The sequence below is a fragment of the Trematomus bernacchii genome, unplaced genomic scaffold (genome assembly GCF_902827165.1).
Source record: "Trematomus bernacchii unplaced genomic scaffold, fTreBer1.1, whole genome shotgun sequence".
Lineage (NCBI taxonomy): Eukaryota > Metazoa > Chordata > Actinopteri > Perciformes > Nototheniidae > Trematomus > Trematomus bernacchii.
Window position 1 is genome coordinate 1,717,674 of NW_022987733.1, and position 19,770 is coordinate 1,737,443.

The window sequence follows — 19,770 nt, forward strand, 5'->3', positions numbered from 1 at the left end:
TACCCCCTAGAGCACATCTGCTTCCTCATCCCCTGTCTTTTCTGTTGTGTCATAAAACCCTTCGTATCACACGTCCATGTCTATGCCATTCCCAGGATACTACTTTGTTCAAAGTGACATGTCATTAGGATGACTCTGTATTAAGCTTTAATACCATGATTGCCATAACATTGTACAATGCCTTGTCTTTTCATGCTGCTGCAACGCAAACATTTCCCAAATTGGGATCATTGAAGTACTTCTTATCTTCTTATCTTATCTTAGCGTTGTTCTCTCCTCAGTGTAAATTATTCGGCATGAGTCTCATGTCCACTTCCATATAAACGCACTGAATCTAAACACATATTGATCCAGTCGCTGCCGAACGAGAGTATCTGCTGTGTTAGCGTTGTTCTCATGACCTCCATCCTCTCCCCAGAACCTGAAGAGGGTCGTAGACGAGCGGCAGGCCAGGCTCTCTCGCGCTAAAGGCGAGTACAAGATGGCGCTCAGGAACCTGGAGAAGATCTCCGACGAGATCCACGAGCGGAGGAGGAGCTCCTCCATGGGGCCGAGGGGCCGCGGCGTGGGGTCCGAGGGCCACAGCGTCTCCGGGGACGACGGCTCCAACTTCAAGATGGAGTCGGACAGGATCTCCAGTGAGTGCAGAGAACTCTCTTTTTACCCTCGTAGCTCCTCACTCACTGACTAAGAGCTTCCAATATTCATACGCCCCATAGGCCCTAAAGCAGATCTATAATCTATAAGGTCTGAATATGTGAGAAGAAAACCATCAAACAGAAAACTTTGTTCTAGTTACATGTCGTTTACTAATTGCTGCATTTCCTTGCACTGTGTATCACTTTGAAAATGCTATTTCTATTTATGTTTGCTTCCTTTTTTATTGTTTTATGTTGTTTGAGGAGTATGCTGGAGCTACTGTTCAGAAAACAATAAAGCTTTGGAATATTTGAATCTTGACTCTCTTCTCCTCTTCCTCCCCCTCCTCCTCCTCCTCCTCCTCCAGTGGCGTCAGTGTGTTTTGAACCCATCATCATGTCGGAGGAAGAGTCTGAAACTCGCTCCCCCTTCAGTCTGGTCTCGTCTCCCAGCAGCCCCCAGGAGCTCCTCTCACCCTGCCCCTTCGTCAGCTCCTCTTCCTCCTCCTCCTCCTCTTCATCACCCACTCCCTCTTCCTCCTCCTCCTCCTCTTCCTCCCCCTCCCCCTCCTCCCGGCCCTGCAGTCTGGACCTCCCCTCCTCCGTGTCTCTCTCAGATTTCGGTCTGATCTCTCCGGTGCTCGGGCCGCGGAGCGAGTGCAGCGGAGCGTCGTCTCCGGAGTGTGACCTGGAGAGAGGTGTGTGTGTGTGTGTGTGTGTGTGTGTGTGTGTGTGTGTGTGTGTGTGTGTGTGTGTGTGTGTGTGTGTGTGTGTGTGTGTGTGTGTGTGTGTGTGTGTGTGTGTGTGTGTGTGTGTGTGTGTGTGTGTGTGTGTGTGTGTGTGTGTGTGTGTGTGTGTGTGTGTGTGTGTGTGTGTGTGTGTGTGTGTGTGTGTGTGTGTGTGTGTGTGTGTGTTCCTCAGACAAAAACACTGTTTGTGTGAGAAAGAGTAGGAGGGCAATTAAGAATTGATTTACCTGTGTGTGTGTGTGTGGGGAACAGAGTGTGTAAAGAGAAAGAGAGCAATTAAGAATGAATTTCCAAGTGTGTGTGCGTGAAAGGTGTGTGTTGTTTTCTCACACAGACAAAAACACTATGTGGTTGTGTGAGAAAGGGTAGGAGGGCAATTAAGTGTGTGTGTGTGTGTGTGTGTGTGTGTGTCATGATGTAGAATGTCAGAAATTTCAGAACAAATTATTTTGTATATTATATATTTATTTGACTGCATATCTAAATTATTTTTTAGAAATGTTTTGGGAATATATAAACCCTATAGTTCAGAAAGGCCCAGTATCTGTTTTAGGTTGAGATCATTTTAGTCGTCAGTGTCTACAAAGAGGAATTAGAAAATGTATCTTAGTGCATCAAAGCTGAATGATAAATGACCGTAATGCTGATAAAGTAACCACTCGTGATTCTCCGTCCTCAGGGGACCGAGCTGAGGGTGCAGAGGGGGATCTGGACAACGCTCCGCCCTCCAACAACAACAACAACATCACCCCCCCCTCCTCCTCCAGCACCAAGAGGAGCTTCAGCCTGGAGACGCGCTTCAGCTTCCTGAATCTGCGCCGCCCACGCTCCGAAAACGCAAAAAACTCAGACAAGTCTTCCAAGAAAGCCGATCAGACTGAGGTCTCTGTGAAAGGACTGTGAGGAGACAAAAGGAGGGTTTCTTGGATGGATATTTTAGCCAAACTCTAAAGAACTGATCCACGAACGCACTCCATTTAGAGACTGCAGTGAGAGAGAGATGCTGAATGTCATGTAAGGTGTAAATAAAGTTTCCTGTACATCACGGCGGCGATTTCCCTCCCATTTTCTTCACGAAGGACGAGGCACATTTGGACTCTGATCCCTGAGACTGTTGACAATGTGTTGGTGAAGGAACTGAGCGATGGTTAGTCTTTATTCATGTCGTTATTTTATTGTTATTTGTTTAAAAAGAACCAAGCTTCCGTCACAGAAAGGAAATGTACTTTAGCAGCCTGACCTTTTCACTTGGGGATCATTTTAAAAAGTGCTTTATCTATTAAATAATTGGTTTAACTGTTAATGTAAATTGAGAATGTGTTACTGTTGAATGGCACTTAGAATACTGTAAACCATGCAGAGGTGATGTTGAAGGAAATTAAGTCACACATGGAGATGTACAATAAATAACCTGTGTCTTAAACTGCTTAACGCTCTTGTAGTAAATGTATGTTGTGTTTTCTAAAGTTATGTATCTACTGTAAATGTTCAGGTTTAGGCACTATAAATGGGATTTTTCATAAAAGCTTCTTAAAGGACAGTCTGGTAGTATTCACTTTGCTTACCCACGTTATGCCAGCATGAGTAGTTTGATATAATGAACAGTTAAGGTGTTTAAATGGTTTGTTTACCCTGGTTAATGTGTCAAACGGCAGCACTCACGTCATTATTTTGGCAGAAAACAATCATGAAATATAAGGCCAAGGTTGAAAATGGTTGAATTGCCCCTTTCATTTCCTCTCCTACTCTCCATTTGTATATATTTATAAGAGCTGCTTTTATGAAGCATTGAAGAGTTGTTCCTTCAGACACTGAGAATTTTTTTTCAGCCTCTTCTCAACATGGTGTGTCCCTCAGGGCTCCGTACTGGAGTCCCAATGAAAGACTGTCATAGTGTAGTATGACAGAAAAAGTATGTAATACACTTTTTTTTTAAATGGTAATATCACACACACACACATCACTTCAGGGGACATTACATTGACTTACATGCATTTCCTGGAGACTTATCCTAACCTTAACCATAACCAACACATGCCTAACCCTAACCCTAAACCTAACCAAGTCTTCACCCTAAAATTAATGATTCCCCTCATGGGGACCTCCATTTTGTCCCCATAAGGGAGGTGAGTCCCCACACGTGACTGTGTAAACAGATGTAGGTCCCCACAAGTATAGTAATGCTAGGCCACACACACACACAACACACACGCCCTGGTGACCGGACAGACGTAGAGGTGTGTTTGTATGCGTGGGTGTAGGTGTGTGTGGTTCAAACGTGGCAGCCTGCGGTCGCTCTTTATCTGTTCTAATGAAGGTAAACACAGTGAAGGCGGTGCATAAAAGGCACAGCTCAGAGACTGCTGAGTTACACGACCCGCTGAATTAGGTTTTCCTTCTATAAGCAGTAGATACCGACATGAATTCATAGATCAAGGCAGACTGGTTCAGACACTCTCCTGTTTTGCGCGTAATAGCTTTACACCGCTGGCCGAAATGTCCTCAAAATGAAGTCTGAGTTTGAAATATATCTCAAACAATGTATGCACTGTCATTTCCACACATGAACATAACAGTCTGGAATGAAATGGTGTTCTCCTGTGTGCTCCACTTCCTCCTTTGGGTACTGGTAAGTTTTTCGTAAGTCATGCAAACTCAGACTTATTTTGTCATGTCCCTTTAGGGCAAGGGTGTCAAACTCAAGGCCCGGGGGCCAAATCCGCCACTTCATTTGATGTGGCCAGGGGCGGACTGGGACTACAAATCAGCCCGGGACTCTCGACCGGCCCACTTCGGTGCCGGCCCACCTCGGTAACTTATCAACGGGGGGGGGGTGCTAGTGACTTATCCGTGCGGCCCACATCGTCCGACCGGCCCACTGCAGTACCGGAACGGGTTTCGTCCCGAACGTCCCGATGGCCAGTCCGCCCCTGGATGTGGCCCACAAGAGCTTGCAAAGAATATAATACGTTTATTATAAGGTCACGTGCCGTTTTACAGGAGCACCATAAACTACATGTCCCACAATGCATCTCATTTTGTGAGATGCGCACTGAAGAGACTTGCAATTACTTACTAGACTTATGCTTTCAGGCGTAGTTAATTATGAAGTTATTACCCTATCCAATAATAATCCAATGCAGAGGAAATATTGTAAAATAATACATTATTTTATATATATATTATGTATATTTATCTATGTATATTTAATATAGTCTTAAAGTTACCACCGGCCCTTTGAGTGCAACCATAATTCTAATGTGGCCCGCGATGAAATTGAGTTTGACACCCCTGCTTTAGGGCCTCCGTACGATAAAAGTCGTTGTACAGTATGTAGACAAATATCCCAATAAGGCCATAGTATAGTATGTGGAAAAAAATGACGTAGTATATTGTCAAAAAACGACATTGGCTATATAGTATGTCTAAAAATTGGAGGTGTCCATGTAAAGCGTGTGGAAAATATAACAAAAACGAAAAAAGTCAGAGAAAACTACAAAGTATAGTGTGTTCTGCTTTAAAATATCAGAAAAAAAAAGCCATATTATAGGGTCAATGAGTGTTGGTAGCTATCAAAATAAAAGCCCCTCATCCCCACGTAAACAATAACTCAGAAAACACATCAGATATCATTTCTGTATTCAGAGTTTGAACACGTCAGCCCCACATTTAGTGCAAGTTCTGCAAACATTACGTCATCATTCAAACATTCAAACAGGCGGCTGCCAGATTGTCCTGCATTTACATGAATGTGGAAGCAGAGAGAAATGGCATGAATGAACAAGTGGATATCAGACAGAAAGACTTGGCAAGGTTCAACAAACAGTCTTACTATTAATTCATGTTAACAGTAATTATGAATGAAAATGGTCACCATGCTCCCCAGCCACGCATTACTATGTACCAGGTAGAGTGTATCGGCAAAAGCCAAAGCGATGGTTAATAGTGAAATCAAGAACCAAAAAAAAAAAAATGGTGGATTATATTGTGAAAATGTTTCTGTAAGTTGTCCAGACTCAGTTTCAAATCATCAAAAAGTCAAATAATAAAACTTAAATCAGAAGTACAGAAAGAGAGGATTAGGGCTACGTGAAAAAAACGTCACATTTGGCGCTAATCCTCTTCCGTACGACAGCAATTTAAGGTATTATTTAATCCTTTTTGAGTCATTAAATGAGCATAAATGCCAAATAAACATCAGGTTCACCAACACACCTAGTTCCACGATTATAAATGTGATAACGTGCTGCTTCTGAGAGTTTTACATCACTGTTATCTAACATTTTACTATGATGAAATATTGCTTGCGGACTGTTTACATTCACTTCGTACAGCCCGTGAACACAGAACCACTTTGTGTGACGACATGCACAAAAAAGCCCTCAAAAGCATCAGAAAGCCGTGCAGCCTGCAGACACTTTACACATAAAAGGCATTGCAACTGCTGTCTGTCGCTGACTCTACATGTAGATTTGAACAACTAATGGCTGCTTCCACACGATGCATCTTAACTTATATTAACAATAAACCGTATACAGCTGAACCATGCAGCCTCAGATTTCACTCAGCTGTAGTCGAGGAGTATTTGATGCAGATAAAAGCAGCACAAAAGTATATATATTGTGTAATTCTGTACACGACAGAGTGCTGATTACGAGTCCAATGTTCTACGGATATAAAATAAGGAAGAAGTCACAAGGTGAGCTTTGCATTGAGGGAACAAAGTGACTTATTCACTTCCTTACTGTATGTTGCGTTTGACAAACCCACAGTGAGACATGGTTGTCCAAAGTGCTGTAAATAAACAGGTAAACAGAGGATGTGAACTTGGCAACACATTTTTTCTCACCTGTAGAAGGTTGATGGCGACAATCAAACAAATGCTTCCACACACACACATCCAGGTGTAACGCGCATACACACATCCAGGTGTAACGCGCATACACACATCCAGGTGTAACGCGCATACACACATCCAGGTGTAACACACACACACATCCAGGTGTAACACACACAGTGTTACAGTGCTGCTGCTCCTGAGAATCAATGAAACATTAAAGGAAACCGTCTGTCCGTTCCTCCTCATAAAACCCTAAACAGCTGTCCCTTTTTTTGGCTGAGACTGCAGAATATTTAACCCAAAATCACTAAGTGTGATCGGGTAAAGCAATAATAAAAAAAGAAGACTTCATTTTCGAGTTCTCCACACTGCAAAAATAGCGTTTTTATCCTGGCTGCCAGTATATCAGTCCAGATGACAGCTCATAGAGTCCTATAGTGAACCCTGAAATGTGGAGTACCCCAACGTTTTTATGATAGAAATGTATACAGTAGTAGGGTCTCCAGCACATAGAAACTGCCGGATGCTAACACGTTGCATTAATTAGCATGTGCAGACAACAGCAAAAAAACGGCTGATTTGGACAGTTTGAGTGGTTTTTGAGGATGTTGAATCCATTTCTGACACTTTTAGGATCATAAGTGGCCGTTTGGAGTCCCCTAAACACTTTAAAATCAACTAAAAATTCACAAGATAAGCCCACAGAGTACACATATGGCCACTCTCTGGTAACAACTGTCATTTAGGATCCTGAACATTTCAAAATTGGATTCAACATCCTCAATAACCTCAAAAAAAAAAACTCCAACATTTTCCAAATCGGGCAAGACATTTTCTAACGATTGTCCACATATGCTCATTTATGCTAATTGGCGAACATCTGCAAGTTAGCATCCGGCAGTTTCTATGTCCTGGGGAAACCTACAATACATTTCTATCATAAAACTGTGGGGTATTCAACATTTCCCGGTTCACCATATGCACATTTGGTGGAAATGTCCACCTGGAGAAGCTACTGAGGATACGCTCCTGGATTGTTAAGAGGCTCAATGCAGCAACACAGAGACAGAAAAGATGTAATTGCTTTCTGGCCGCCATATTAACATTTTTTGCAGCTGGATTTTGCCACTTTAACCCTTTAACTGTTGTATAATCTCTGTTATCATATGAGATCCCCAGATGTCTATGCTCCTTTTATGGCGTAAAGGTGAACATGTGTTGTATTTTGTTCAAAAACGCATAGACTGTCGATGGGTTTCATCCGTACTGAAGTTCCTCTTGATGATTCCTCACCGATAACTCAATACTTCACCATATCTGTCCTTGGTGAAGGAGTTTGGGGAAGGCTGTGAAACATTCTTTGTGTTTTTTTGAGGCCACGACACCAGAGAAATCCCATAATCCTCCTCTTCTTGTTCACTGGAGCTGGGAGACCTTGAGGGCCGAGGTGCTGGAGAAGTCCAGGAAGAAGGGTCCCTCCTGTTTGGGCAGGAAGGTGGTGGGGATGACGTTGTAGAGGCCAGCGGGGACAAGCTCCGCCTCCATGTAGCAGAAACCACACCTGGGGGAGAGAGGGGGAGGAGTTAATACAGGTGGGGAGATAAGGGGTTAAACTGTCTCACCTGTGCAGCACTGTCTTCATTCACACTCCACAACAACAACAGCTACTCAGAGAAGAAGTATGTGATATTATGAGAGATTAATAAAAGACTGAGGTATTGATTTTCAGGAATAGGTCAGAATAATTTGCATATTACATTTTTGTTAAGTTTGTCCATACATGTTTTTCCAAAGATGTGTAATCTTACGCCTTGATTTCAAAAGCACTCTCAGGATTTGTAACAAATGTAGATGTCCCCTCTGTGGGACATTAAGGTGTTCTGATTCCAAACTACTGTACCTGTAATCTCCGCTGTTTTTCTTCTGGAAGCTGGCGGGCCCCGGATCCCCCACCATGGAGACCGTCACCATCTCAAAACCAACACTGTACTGCCTACACACACAGAGACACACACACAGAGACACACACACAATTATTTTGAGAATTTAGAAGGAAAAACAATGATAAAATCCTACGAGGCATTTTTTTATTTTTTTTTATTTTTTAGAAGGATAATTTTACGTCTTTTACGGCATTTTGGTACCGATTCAGCTAATGCAAAATAAAAATAAAATAATTATAGTTTAAGATAACCAGCAGCAGTTTATTAAGTCATTTTAATTAGCTGCACCAAAGGCTCCGAATACTCTATTTATATAGCTCCTTTCATCGTTAGTGCTTTCACATATAAATACACAGAGAGCAAGTGAACAACACAGCATCTACAAATTAAAAAAACACGTATAAAAAAATACAACAAAAATACATAAATGACAAATAAAGTAAAATCACATGAAAGCAATTCTAAAAAAGTGAGTTAAAGATCTCCCCTGGCAGGTCTGTATTCAAGTATTGCTACTTCTACTTAACATCTGAGTACTTCTTCCACAGGGTATCAGCCTACCTGGATCCTCTCAGCTCGATGAGCAGCGGCCCCGCTCGCTCCATGTTGATCTGATAGATGGGGTTGTGTTTGTACGAGTCCTTATAATTCCCACAGCCACCAGAAGTGAGACCCTTCCACTGACCGTTCACCTGAACACACCACGAAGAGAGAGTTAGGTGGTTTATAAAACACATGATGTACGACCAGCAGTTACGTGTCGGCAGAGGTGGGTACAAATACTTTGTTACTGTACTTAAGTACTTTTTACTGGTATCAGTACTTTACTCCACTACATATTTTTCTGAAGACTTTTTACATTTTGAACCCAAACACCTGTACTTTCTACTTCTTACATTTTGAACACAAATACCTGTACTTTCTACTTCTTACATTTTGAACACAAATACCTGTACTTTCTACTTCTTACATGTTGAACACAAATACCTGTACTTTCTACTTCTTACATGTTGAACACAAATACCTGTACTTTCTACTTCTTACATTTTGAACCCAAATACCTGTACTTTCTACTTCTTACATGTTGAACACAAATACCTGTACTTTCTACTTCTTACATTTTGAACACAAATACCTGTACTTTCTACTTCTTACATGTTGAACACAAATACCTGTACTTTCTACTTCTTACATTTTGAACACAAATACCTGTACTTTCTACTTCTTACATTTTGAACCCAAATACCTGTACTTTCTACTTCTTACATGTTGAACACAAATACCTGTACTTTCTACTTCTTACATGTTGAACACAAATACCTGTACTTTATACTTCTTACATGTTGAACACAAATACCTGTACTTTCTACTTCTTACATGTTGAACACAAATACCTGTACTTTCTACTTGTTACATTTTGAACACAAATACCTGTACTTTCTACTTCTTACATGTTGAACCCAAATACCTGTACTTTCTACTTCTTACATGTTGAACCCAAATACCTGTACTTTCTACTTCTTACATTTCCCAAACAGGCTGGTTCCTTTAGTTTGAATGTGTGTTTGGTGGCGTGATCATTATTATTTAGAGTCATTGCGTGCCTATTGATTTGAACACGATCCGTGTATCCATCATTTCCTGGTCTTCTCTAAAGAAGAGGGACCAATGAAAACGTTGTCATGTTGCCGTTGTTCAGCATGGAAACATTCATTAGCTAACAATGACATTATTGTTCTATTAATATAAAGGGAGGTCAGGTACTCTTTAAAACAGCTGCTAGTTATGGGTACTTTTTACTGAAGTACATTTCAAAGCCCTCTTTACTTTTACTTGAGTAAAGAAGTTTAGTCAGTACTTCTACTTTTACCAGAGTATTTTTAAACACGAGTATCTGTACTTCTACTTGAGTTAAGGATGTGTGTACTTCTGCCATCTCTGCCTGTCGGGGGATAACGTACCCTTTTGGTCTGAGTGAAGGGGTTGGGGATCTTGGAGAAGGTGAATTTGCATCCGGTGTAAACCTACGGAGGGAAACACAGCCTGGTATTAAACACTGAGCAGTAACTGGAACCAAAAAGATGATAAATGGAGTCAAAAAGGGAAACAGGAAGCCACAGAAAGCATGTAGAAACAGATAGAGTTGTGGAGCAGCAGCTTGTGAATGAAAGAATATGAGAAACAAAGTGTGGAGGTAACGATATAAAGACTACTGTAGCTTCTTCCTAATTGGCCAAATTGTAAGACAATGTTTCCAAAATGGTGGATCGCTCCCTTTGAAACACAATGTATTCACGGCTTTGATGCACACAACACAGATCTGTCATATCAGCGCTGAGCAGGGGAGAGGCACGAGAGGAAATGAAGCCTGTTTCCTGCTGTGATCTCTGGAGGAAACTCAGCCAACAAGAGAGACTTCAATCAGATGTTCACGAGACCACGCTCACAGAGACACACTGAGCGCAGACGCTCACAGAGACACACTGAGCGCAGACGCTCACAGAGACACACTGAGCACACACACACTGAGCACACACACACACACACACACACACACACACACACACACACACACACACACACACACACACACACACACACACACACACACACACACACACACACACACACACACACACACACACACACACACACACACACACACACACACACACACACACACACACACACACACACACACACACACACACACACACACACCACACAACACACACGTTTTTTTTAATTTTTTTTAAATCAGTGATTTCTGTATAAGCAGTTCTTCAGAGTCCTTGTTGCAGTTATTAAGACGACTGCATGAATTATACATGCCTTAAAAAAATATGTGGGTCACATGCACACACACACACACACACACACACACACACACACACACACACACACACACACACACACCACACACACACACACAACACACCACACACACACACACACACACACACACACACACACACACACACACACACACACACACACACACACCACACACACACACACACACACACACACACACACACACACACACACACAAAGAGAAAAAGGGAAGAGGAGTCGCTGCTCTCAGCTGCTGCACATTTGACAAAAACTAAATCCGACACGGTTCACTGCAGCATGGAGGAGTTATCTTACACAGTGGATTTGACACGCTACTCTGTGTGTGTGTGTGTGTGTGTGTGTGTGTGTGTGTGTGTGTGTGTGTGTGTGTGTGTGTGTGTGTGTGTGTGTGTCTCTTTAAATATACACTGTACTTTCAGGATGAGAGAGCAGGAATGCAAACCATTGTTAGAGACCATGAGAAAAGTACAGGTGTTAATTATTGTGAACAAATACTCAAACTAAAATGAAAATAAGAATGCGTAAACATTGTCATAAACTATATATATTAAGATTTAAATTATGTTTCATGATTACAAATGATGTAGTGATATAATAATATATATAAAAAAGGAGACAGCATCAAATATATGTAAAAACAAAAGAGACCCTTACTGTAAAAACTAGAATGACATATAAAACATATTAAAGAATAAATAAGAATAAAAACCTTCCTGAAAAACTGAATATAAAAAAAGTTAAATATAAAGAAAATTTAAATTAAACCTTCTTGAAAAATGTAATCACAAATTTAAAGTGGACCTATCATGCTATATTTGAATAATATAGTGTAGGACCATACCTATATAAGGCATATTTATACTTTTTTTTTTTAAATACCAAACAGATCATGCATTTTAGCCATGCCTCATTTTGCTCAATTTTACATTTTTTAGCTCTGTTTGTGTAAGGGCAGATTCTGTGAGAACAGCACCATCTACAGGCCTGGCATATGTACTACAGCGTCTCCAGCGCTTTAGAACGGCAATGGCCGTGGCTGTCTCCTCCTGATTGGTGGAGTTGGCCCAATAGCCGTAGCGCCACCGTCCTGACGTCAGGACAGTGTTCAAATCTGGATCAGTTTTTATCAGATCCGTTGCAGCCCCTTTTTTAGAGATTTGGGTATGGAGGAAAATAGAGAGGGTTGTGTTTTCTGACACTTGGTGAGTTCCCTGGAACACCGGGGACACATATTCATGTAGAAAAGACGTACAAAAGTGCATTTTGCATGATAGGTCCCCTTTAAATCAAAAACACTTAAATAAATTAAAATCTTCTTGATAATTCAAAACTATGATATATTGACTATTTGATACAGTCATTTTTGCTTTGTGTCTACATTACACAAATATCTTTCTAAATTGTATAAACACATTTTCATTGGTTCTTCCTTCTACCCTAATCCAATGGATGCAGTTCAGTGTCAGTATAAAGTGGTTCACATGTAAATATTAAACACGTTATGTTCATGCTTTATTCCTAGATCTGGAGATAGAAGCTGATGAAAGCTTGTCTGACCCGCAGTGTGTAGTTGATGGTGTTCTGCTTCTCATACTGGGACACCACCAGCGTGAAGGTGTGTGTGCCGGCGCTGGTCAGTCTCATCTTGGTCAGATAGTGCGGACTGTTGATCCGGATACCGTCGATGTAGGGAGGGGGGTCCGCTGGAAACGGTCATTTTAGCATCAGTTTTCTCATGATATATAATAACAGTCAAGTTTCCAGCTCATAAATCAAGTAAAGTCTAAATGTATTATAGCCCCAAATCACAAGAAATGCCTCAAAGGGCTGTACAAAGCTAACAAAAGCAAAGACTAACACAAAATTAGCACAAGTTGTGTTAATTAGCATATTTAGACAATAGTTAAAAGATGGCTTGGACAATTTTGGAGTGGTTTTGGGGGTTATTGAGGATGTTGAGTCAATGTCTGACATTTTTAGAATAAAAAATGTCAGTTTTAACCAGAAAATGGTGATATTTGCACTGATTTTTATGAATTATGGGCTGATTTTAAAGTTTTAGGGGACTCAAAACTGCCATTTATAATAATGAGAAATGGATTCAGCATTCTCAAACCAAATGGTCATTATGCAAATGAATGCAACTTATGTTAATTGTGCAAATGTCCCAACATATGCAGGTTAGCATCCTGCAGTTTCGATGTGCTGGAGACCCTACTATACATTTTTAATATAAAAACGTTGGGGTCCTCTACATTTCAGGGGTTACAATGCTGGCTAGTAGACTATTAGTAAGTACTACGATATTGATACATTTTCGATTAATTGTGCAGCCCCAACATTTTCATTTGTACAAGGCATCAATCAAACCTCACCTGGGTAGTAAACCTTCTTCCCTTCGGTTTTGTAAACAACCAGAGTGATGAACTCTCTGTTTTGTGCAAAATCATCCTGTACAAACAAACAGGAGACAGCCATCAGATTCAAATACATCCTCATAATATCACATCCTATCACTATAACCTATAACACGTACAGTCTTTAAGTACAATATCGAGGTTCTTGTACTTTTAAACAGCTTGTATTGGTACTTCAACTAAAGTAAAGCATCTGAATACTTCTGTCTGTGTGTGTGTGTGTGTGTGTGTGTGTGTGTGTGTGTGTGTGTACCTTGTCAGTGATGTGTCTGGTGAGCAGCACCCACACAGCAGCGCCCCCTGCTGGGCACTGAACCTCCAGCTTGTACTGCGGGTTGTTGGCCAGACTGTAGACGTCCTTCACCGGACCCTGCTTCCCATCCCAGCTGCTGCTCACACACACACACACACACACACACACATTAATACTGTCTTCACAATAGTATTATCTGGCATGAACACATTAATTTCTGCATTCAAACTGTTAGTTTCTTATTTTTACGTCATCATACTGTAGATCCTGTTTTATAGAATTATTACACTGTTATACAATCTATTGCACACACACACACACACACACACACACACACACACACACACACACACACACACACACACACACACACACACACACACACACACACACACACACACACACACACACACACACACACACACACACACACACACACACACACCACACACACACACACACCACACACACACACACCACACACACACACACACCACACACACACACACACACACACACACACACACACACACACACACACACACACACACACACACACACACACACACACACACACACACACACACACACACACACACACACACACACACACACACACACACACACACACACACACACACACACACACACACACACACACACACACACACACACCTGTGAATGCAGGAGGAGTCCTTGAACAGGGCGGGGTTCCAGCTCAGGTAGATGACATCAAAGTACTGACAGAGGTCCTCAAACGCGATCCAGAAAACACCTGCAGAGAAACGCAGAGGGGAAAATGAGTCTGGTTATTATCTGATGCGGCGTTGATAGAGATAGTGCCTCGACTTTCTGCAACTCAGATGCTCACATCGCTCACATTTCAAACTACAATGATGCACCACGGTAAGACCTTGACTAAGAGCTGACTCAGAGAGTTTGAGACTTCGGTTTTAGTTCATATAATTTACTTACTATTCAAGCTCTTAATCAACATTTGGATGCAAGTTTGTGTACATCTTATCGTGTTTACAACTGGTATTTGTGCACAGCTGCAGACTAAGATAAGGTTACACTTATATTAGTTGTATAATACAATATGTAGTATAGGATTTACAGTCGTGGCTACGCGTGAGTTCCAAATATATGAAGTCAACATAACAAAATATGTGTTATCCTTTTTAAAATGAACAACCAATTGAAATCTAACAATCTAAGTTCTGCTTTAATCCATATTTGTTTGGTTCATCCTTTCAAAAAGCACGTTAACGCTCTCCTGTCTAACAGCGACAGACATTCATTGAAGTTTAGTTTGAAAACCTCAATAAAAACATGAAGAAATTGGTAATCCTAACTTGGATGTAATGCTTTTTTTCTTAGATTAATAGCATACAATGACACAATGAGAACGAGCCCCACATTACAACACATAACAGATCATTTTAGGGTAGGAGGTAAAACATGAAGATTGCATTAATGATAAATAAAGAGCGTACCATTATCGAACTTCTGTGCAGTTTTGGGGTCAAAGTTGAGGTACTTCAGGAGGTCGGGGGTCCAGTTCTTCTCGTCACGCTCGCTGTAACGCCCTTTCCATCGCAGGTGACTCCACGGGTTCTTCAGCTGCAGGAAACGCATCCCCTACGAGAACACACACACACACACACATGTATTAGTATTTAAATTGACATATTATGCTGATCTTCTGGTTCATATCAGTATGAACATGCTAATGCTACTCTCCTTGCGCTAACCTTGTGTTCCCTGATGTCGAGGACAGCGTAGGCGTGAGTCGGCACTAAACCCCACTTTTCCCCCTCCTCGTCTGTCATCACCCCCGTTGCCGTGGTGATGAGGACGTCACCTCTGTGAAACCTGGCAACGGAGGAGAACAAAAAACAAGATGAAGCCACAAGTAAAGGACGGAGAGCATTACAAGAAAACTGGGGAGTTTGTTTGGCCCCAAACTGTGGAACGGCCTCCCATTTGATCTGAGAACGTACATTAAAGACCATGTTTTATATATGTTCCTCATTTGTTATTGTCATTATTTTTGTCATACTCTGTAAAGCACTTTGGGCTCAGTCAAGCATGAAAGGTGCTAAATGAATAAAGTGTATTATTATATTACAAGAGATACAAAAAAACTAGATGACAGTGAGAGGGAGTTTGAGGTGTGTGTTGTGTGTGTGTGTGTGTGTGTGTGTGTGTGTGTGTGTGTGTGTGTGTGTGTGTGTGTGTGTGTGTGTGTGTGTGTGTGTGTGTGTGTGTGTGTCACCTCTGGAAGAGCATACGGAAAGTGTCGTCCTTGCTGAAGGACTGATTGTCAGAGTGCATGGCGATGCGTTCAGGGATCCAGCCGGTGAGCGCGTGAAGATCGATGTTCTGTAACACAGATTATAAATATAAACAATTCAGACTTTTTCACAACTTTATTTCATTACAGACGTTGGTGTGTATTCTATATTCTGCTGAGAGTGAGTGAAAAACATTTCACTTTAATGGTAAAGTAACTCTTATTAATAACTTAATTAATGAGGTTGAATTTTGGTTTAAATTTGTTGTAACATTCTCTGAACTGAAAAGTATAGAATACATTAACTAAATATCATTGAATCAGGTTAATTAACTGAGCAGACCATAATCATATTTCGAATTGTGACATATATGTCAATTGTTAAGGTTAATGTCACAGCGATATTTATCTCATGTGTTTCATATCAATTTGATCAAGAAATGTTTTTACAACAGGTTAATTGTAATAAAGGACATGTTATATGTTACATAGCATTACATTACATTACATTACATTACTTGTTAGACGCTTTTATCCAAAGTGACTTTCATACTCAATACTGTGGGCAATCCCCACAGGAGCAATTTGGGGTGAAGTGTCTCAGGGACACAACGACATGCTGACTGCAGTGGGGTTTGAACCTGTGACCCCCTGATCCGAAAACCAACACACAACCCACTGCACCACACGCCTCCCTATTATATAGCATTATAATTCTTAAATGGCTTGAATTTTACCTTTAGCAACAAACAAAAAAGCTTTTGAAATGTTGCTAGTTCTGTCACATGTGTTAGTCTGGCACATGGACATCTTGGACATGTTGTCATGGGAACACAAAGTCACATGACCTGGCCATGACCCACCAGACTGTTCAGGGTGTGTCACTTAGGGACTTCACGAGATAAAATAAAGGCTAAAGCTGTATAAGGAACTTTCCAGAACATTTGAATGTCCTGTAACACCTGTGTGACAGTGGGCTCTTATGGATGAAGCTCTGTCACCGACTACAATTCCTCATTCTCAGCACATTGTTGCTCCAAATGTTAACTTTGGACGTTGAAGAAACTCCCTCTTGAACCCCCTCCTCCTCCACTCACCGAGTTGGACCCGGGGAAGTCGTAGCCTCCCATCACCTTCATGTAGGCTTTCTCTATCAGAGACACCCACAGCTCGTTCCTGTTGCTGGAGTACGAGCACAGCAGCTCCCCGTTACGGTCCACCGGCAGGAAGTCGTCTATGATCACCTGCGGGAGGGAAAAAATAAAATAAAATCATGACTTAAAGGTCCCCGATTATAGTGTTTTTCATCAGTATATTAAAGGTCTCAGAAACACACAGAACAGGTCTCAGATACACACAGAACAGGTCTCAGATACACACAGAACAGGTCTCAGATACACACAGAACATGTCTCAGATACACACAGAACAGGTCTCAGATACACACAGAACAGGTCTCAGATACACACAGAACAGGTCTCAGATACACACAGAACATGTCTCAGATACACACAGAACAGGTCTCAGAAACACACAGAACAGGTCTCAGATACACACAGAACAGGTCTCAGATACACACAGAACAGGTCTCAGATACACACAGAACAGGTCTCAGATACACACAGAACAGGTCTCAGATACACACAGAACAGGTCTCAGATACACACAGAACAGGTCTCAGAAACACACAGAACAGGTCTCAGATACACACAGAACAGGTCTCAGATACACACAGAACATGTCTCAGATACACACAGAACAGGTCTCAGATACACACAGAACAGGTCTCAGATACACACAGAACATGTCTCAGATACACACAGAACATGTCTCAGATACACACAGAACAGGTCTCAGATACACACAGAACATGTCTCAGATACACACAGAACAGGTCTCAGATACATACAGAACAGGTCTCAGAAGTGTTTTTACCTTCCTGGGGACGCCGTTGATGTGAAGCTTCACCATGTACTTCCCACAGGGATTATACTCCGGCTCACCTCGTCTGTTCTGAGGGTAGATGACACTGAAACACACACACACACACACACACACACACACACACACACACACACACACACACACACACACACACACACACACACACACACACACACACACACACACACACACACACACACACACACACACACACACACACACACACACACACACACACACACACACACACACACACACACACACACACACACACACACACACACACACACACACACACACACACACACACACACACACACTCTATTAAATATACAGCGCTCAAGGTTCCAAATATAATAATAACGGATCTGTTGCAGATGTTTTGTTGTTTGTGTGTATCTTGTACGTCGACCTTAAGAGTTTTCAAAGGCACCTATATAATAAACTGTATCATCACTATTACAAAAATATCCCAATTTGGGATCAATAAAGTACCTCTTATCTTATCTTATCTTACTGTAGCAGTTTTAAGGACTCAAACACACTAATAACTGTCAAATATTCCAAATAACTTTTGATGAATTTCTGTCTCATGATGAACACGAAATGTGTCAAGAGCCTTTTGTTTGTAACGCCGTAGGGATGGAACATAAACAATGGTATATTTCAGTTTTTGTGTGGTCTGAATTGGATTCATATTTAAAACTAAGAAAGAAACAACACACACTACTGGCACTTCAAGTTAAGAACATCATGTGTCTGCCTTAATAAAGCAGTACAAGCTCATCTCAAAACATTCTCTTGCACTGTTTTATCTGTTTTATTTGTTCTATGTCCTCTATATATATTCACGTTGCTCTGTTGGAGGAACCTGTGACTTCAGTTTTTCATTGCCACATCTACACTGCAGCTGCTGAGCACATGATGATAAAGCCTTGAAAATCTGAATGAAGTCCGAACACTGAGGCAACAGGCCGTACCTGGTGATGAGTTTCTTGTTGTAGCGCCTCTCGTAAGCAGCACTGATGGCGAGCGACGCCACGAAGGAACAGTCGGACACCACCGTCTGCACGAGAGGAGAGAGGGTCACGCTCATTATCGGGTTAAAGTTCACTTTTTTTTTTAATGTCTATGCCAGGGATACATTCTGTTGTATAAAGAGGATATCCCTATTCCCTACATACATGTATGTAAAAAACTGAGTAAAATATTTAACTGTGTTTGCATTTTTAAGCGCTAAATGTTTTTTAGTTATTCTGTATATTTGCCAAATGTTATTTTAACTTGGTTACATGATGGTCCTGATTTGCGAGAATGTTGTGCCCCTCCGCTGCATGAACAACAACAACATGCGTACAGTTTACATGCAAAGGCCTGCCTTAGGAAAACACTGTTATTAAATAGGTTTAAAAACGGTGTGTCCCACTCTCTGTGGAAAAAAATGCAATCATTTACAGCTGGAAAAAATCTGATCCCATTTTATTTTTTACCTGTTTTTTATGATTTATTTGTGTTCTGGTCTGAATGGTGAGGTTTTCAGAAAGTGGTGAACTACTCTGTCTCTTGAATTGTACTTTACATAAGATAAACTCAAAAAATGATTTGAAGTTGCAGGAAATCAGGACATTTCTGCTCAAGATAAGCGCATTTATGACCTAAATTAAATATTAAATAAAGGTTTGATCCAGAAAATCCTAGCCTTTCACTGCAAACTTTCCCAACAAATATCTTTGAAATATGGAATATGTTGTTTTTTTGCACTTATGGGAACATTTCAAAGGGAAAAGGAGGAGCAGCATTTGACGGATTGTGTACTGGTACGTGTTTAAAAAGCA

At 41.2% G+C, this 19,770-nt stretch overlaps 2 protein-coding genes across 2 annotated transcripts in view; one reads left to right on the forward strand and one right to left on the reverse strand.

Moving 5' to 3' along the window:
* Positions 1-2,927, forward strand: part of sh3bp5b (SH3-domain binding protein 5b (BTK-associated)) — a 33,851-nt gene extending 30,924 nt beyond the window's left edge. Inside the window, exons 7-9 of the mRNA XM_034145902.1 lie at positions 419-638; positions 1,007-1,336; positions 2,067-2,927. Coding sequence (XP_034001793.1) covers positions 419-638; positions 1,007-1,336; positions 2,067-2,290 — 774 coding nt within the window. The 3' untranslated portion in view covers positions 2,291-2,927. The remainder of the gene's footprint in view (positions 1-418; positions 639-1,006; positions 1,337-2,066) is intronic.
* Positions 2,928-5,009: 2,082 nt separating this feature from the next.
* capn7 (calpain 7) overlaps positions 5,010-19,770 on the reverse strand; it is a 28,541-nt gene continuing 13,780 nt past the window's right edge. Inside the window, exons 8-21 of the mRNA XM_034145848.1 lie at positions 18,916-19,001; positions 17,927-18,020; positions 17,090-17,236; positions 15,975-16,081; positions 15,451-15,571; positions 15,193-15,337; positions 14,372-14,471; positions 13,697-13,832; positions 13,402-13,477; positions 12,584-12,729; positions 10,132-10,194; positions 8,732-8,862; positions 8,128-8,220; positions 5,010-7,788 (exon numbers count right to left, since the gene is read on the reverse strand). Of these exons, the coding sequence (XP_034001739.1) occupies positions 7,644-7,788; positions 8,128-8,220; positions 8,732-8,862; positions 10,132-10,194; positions 12,584-12,729; positions 13,402-13,477; positions 13,697-13,832; positions 14,372-14,471; positions 15,193-15,337; positions 15,451-15,571; positions 15,975-16,081; positions 17,090-17,236; positions 17,927-18,020; positions 18,916-19,001 (1,590 nt within the window). The 3' untranslated portion in view covers positions 5,010-7,643. The remainder of the gene's footprint in view (positions 7,789-8,127; positions 8,221-8,731; positions 8,863-10,131; positions 10,195-12,583; positions 12,730-13,401; positions 13,478-13,696; positions 13,833-14,371; positions 14,472-15,192; positions 15,338-15,450; positions 15,572-15,974; positions 16,082-17,089; positions 17,237-17,926; positions 18,021-18,915; positions 19,002-19,770) is intronic.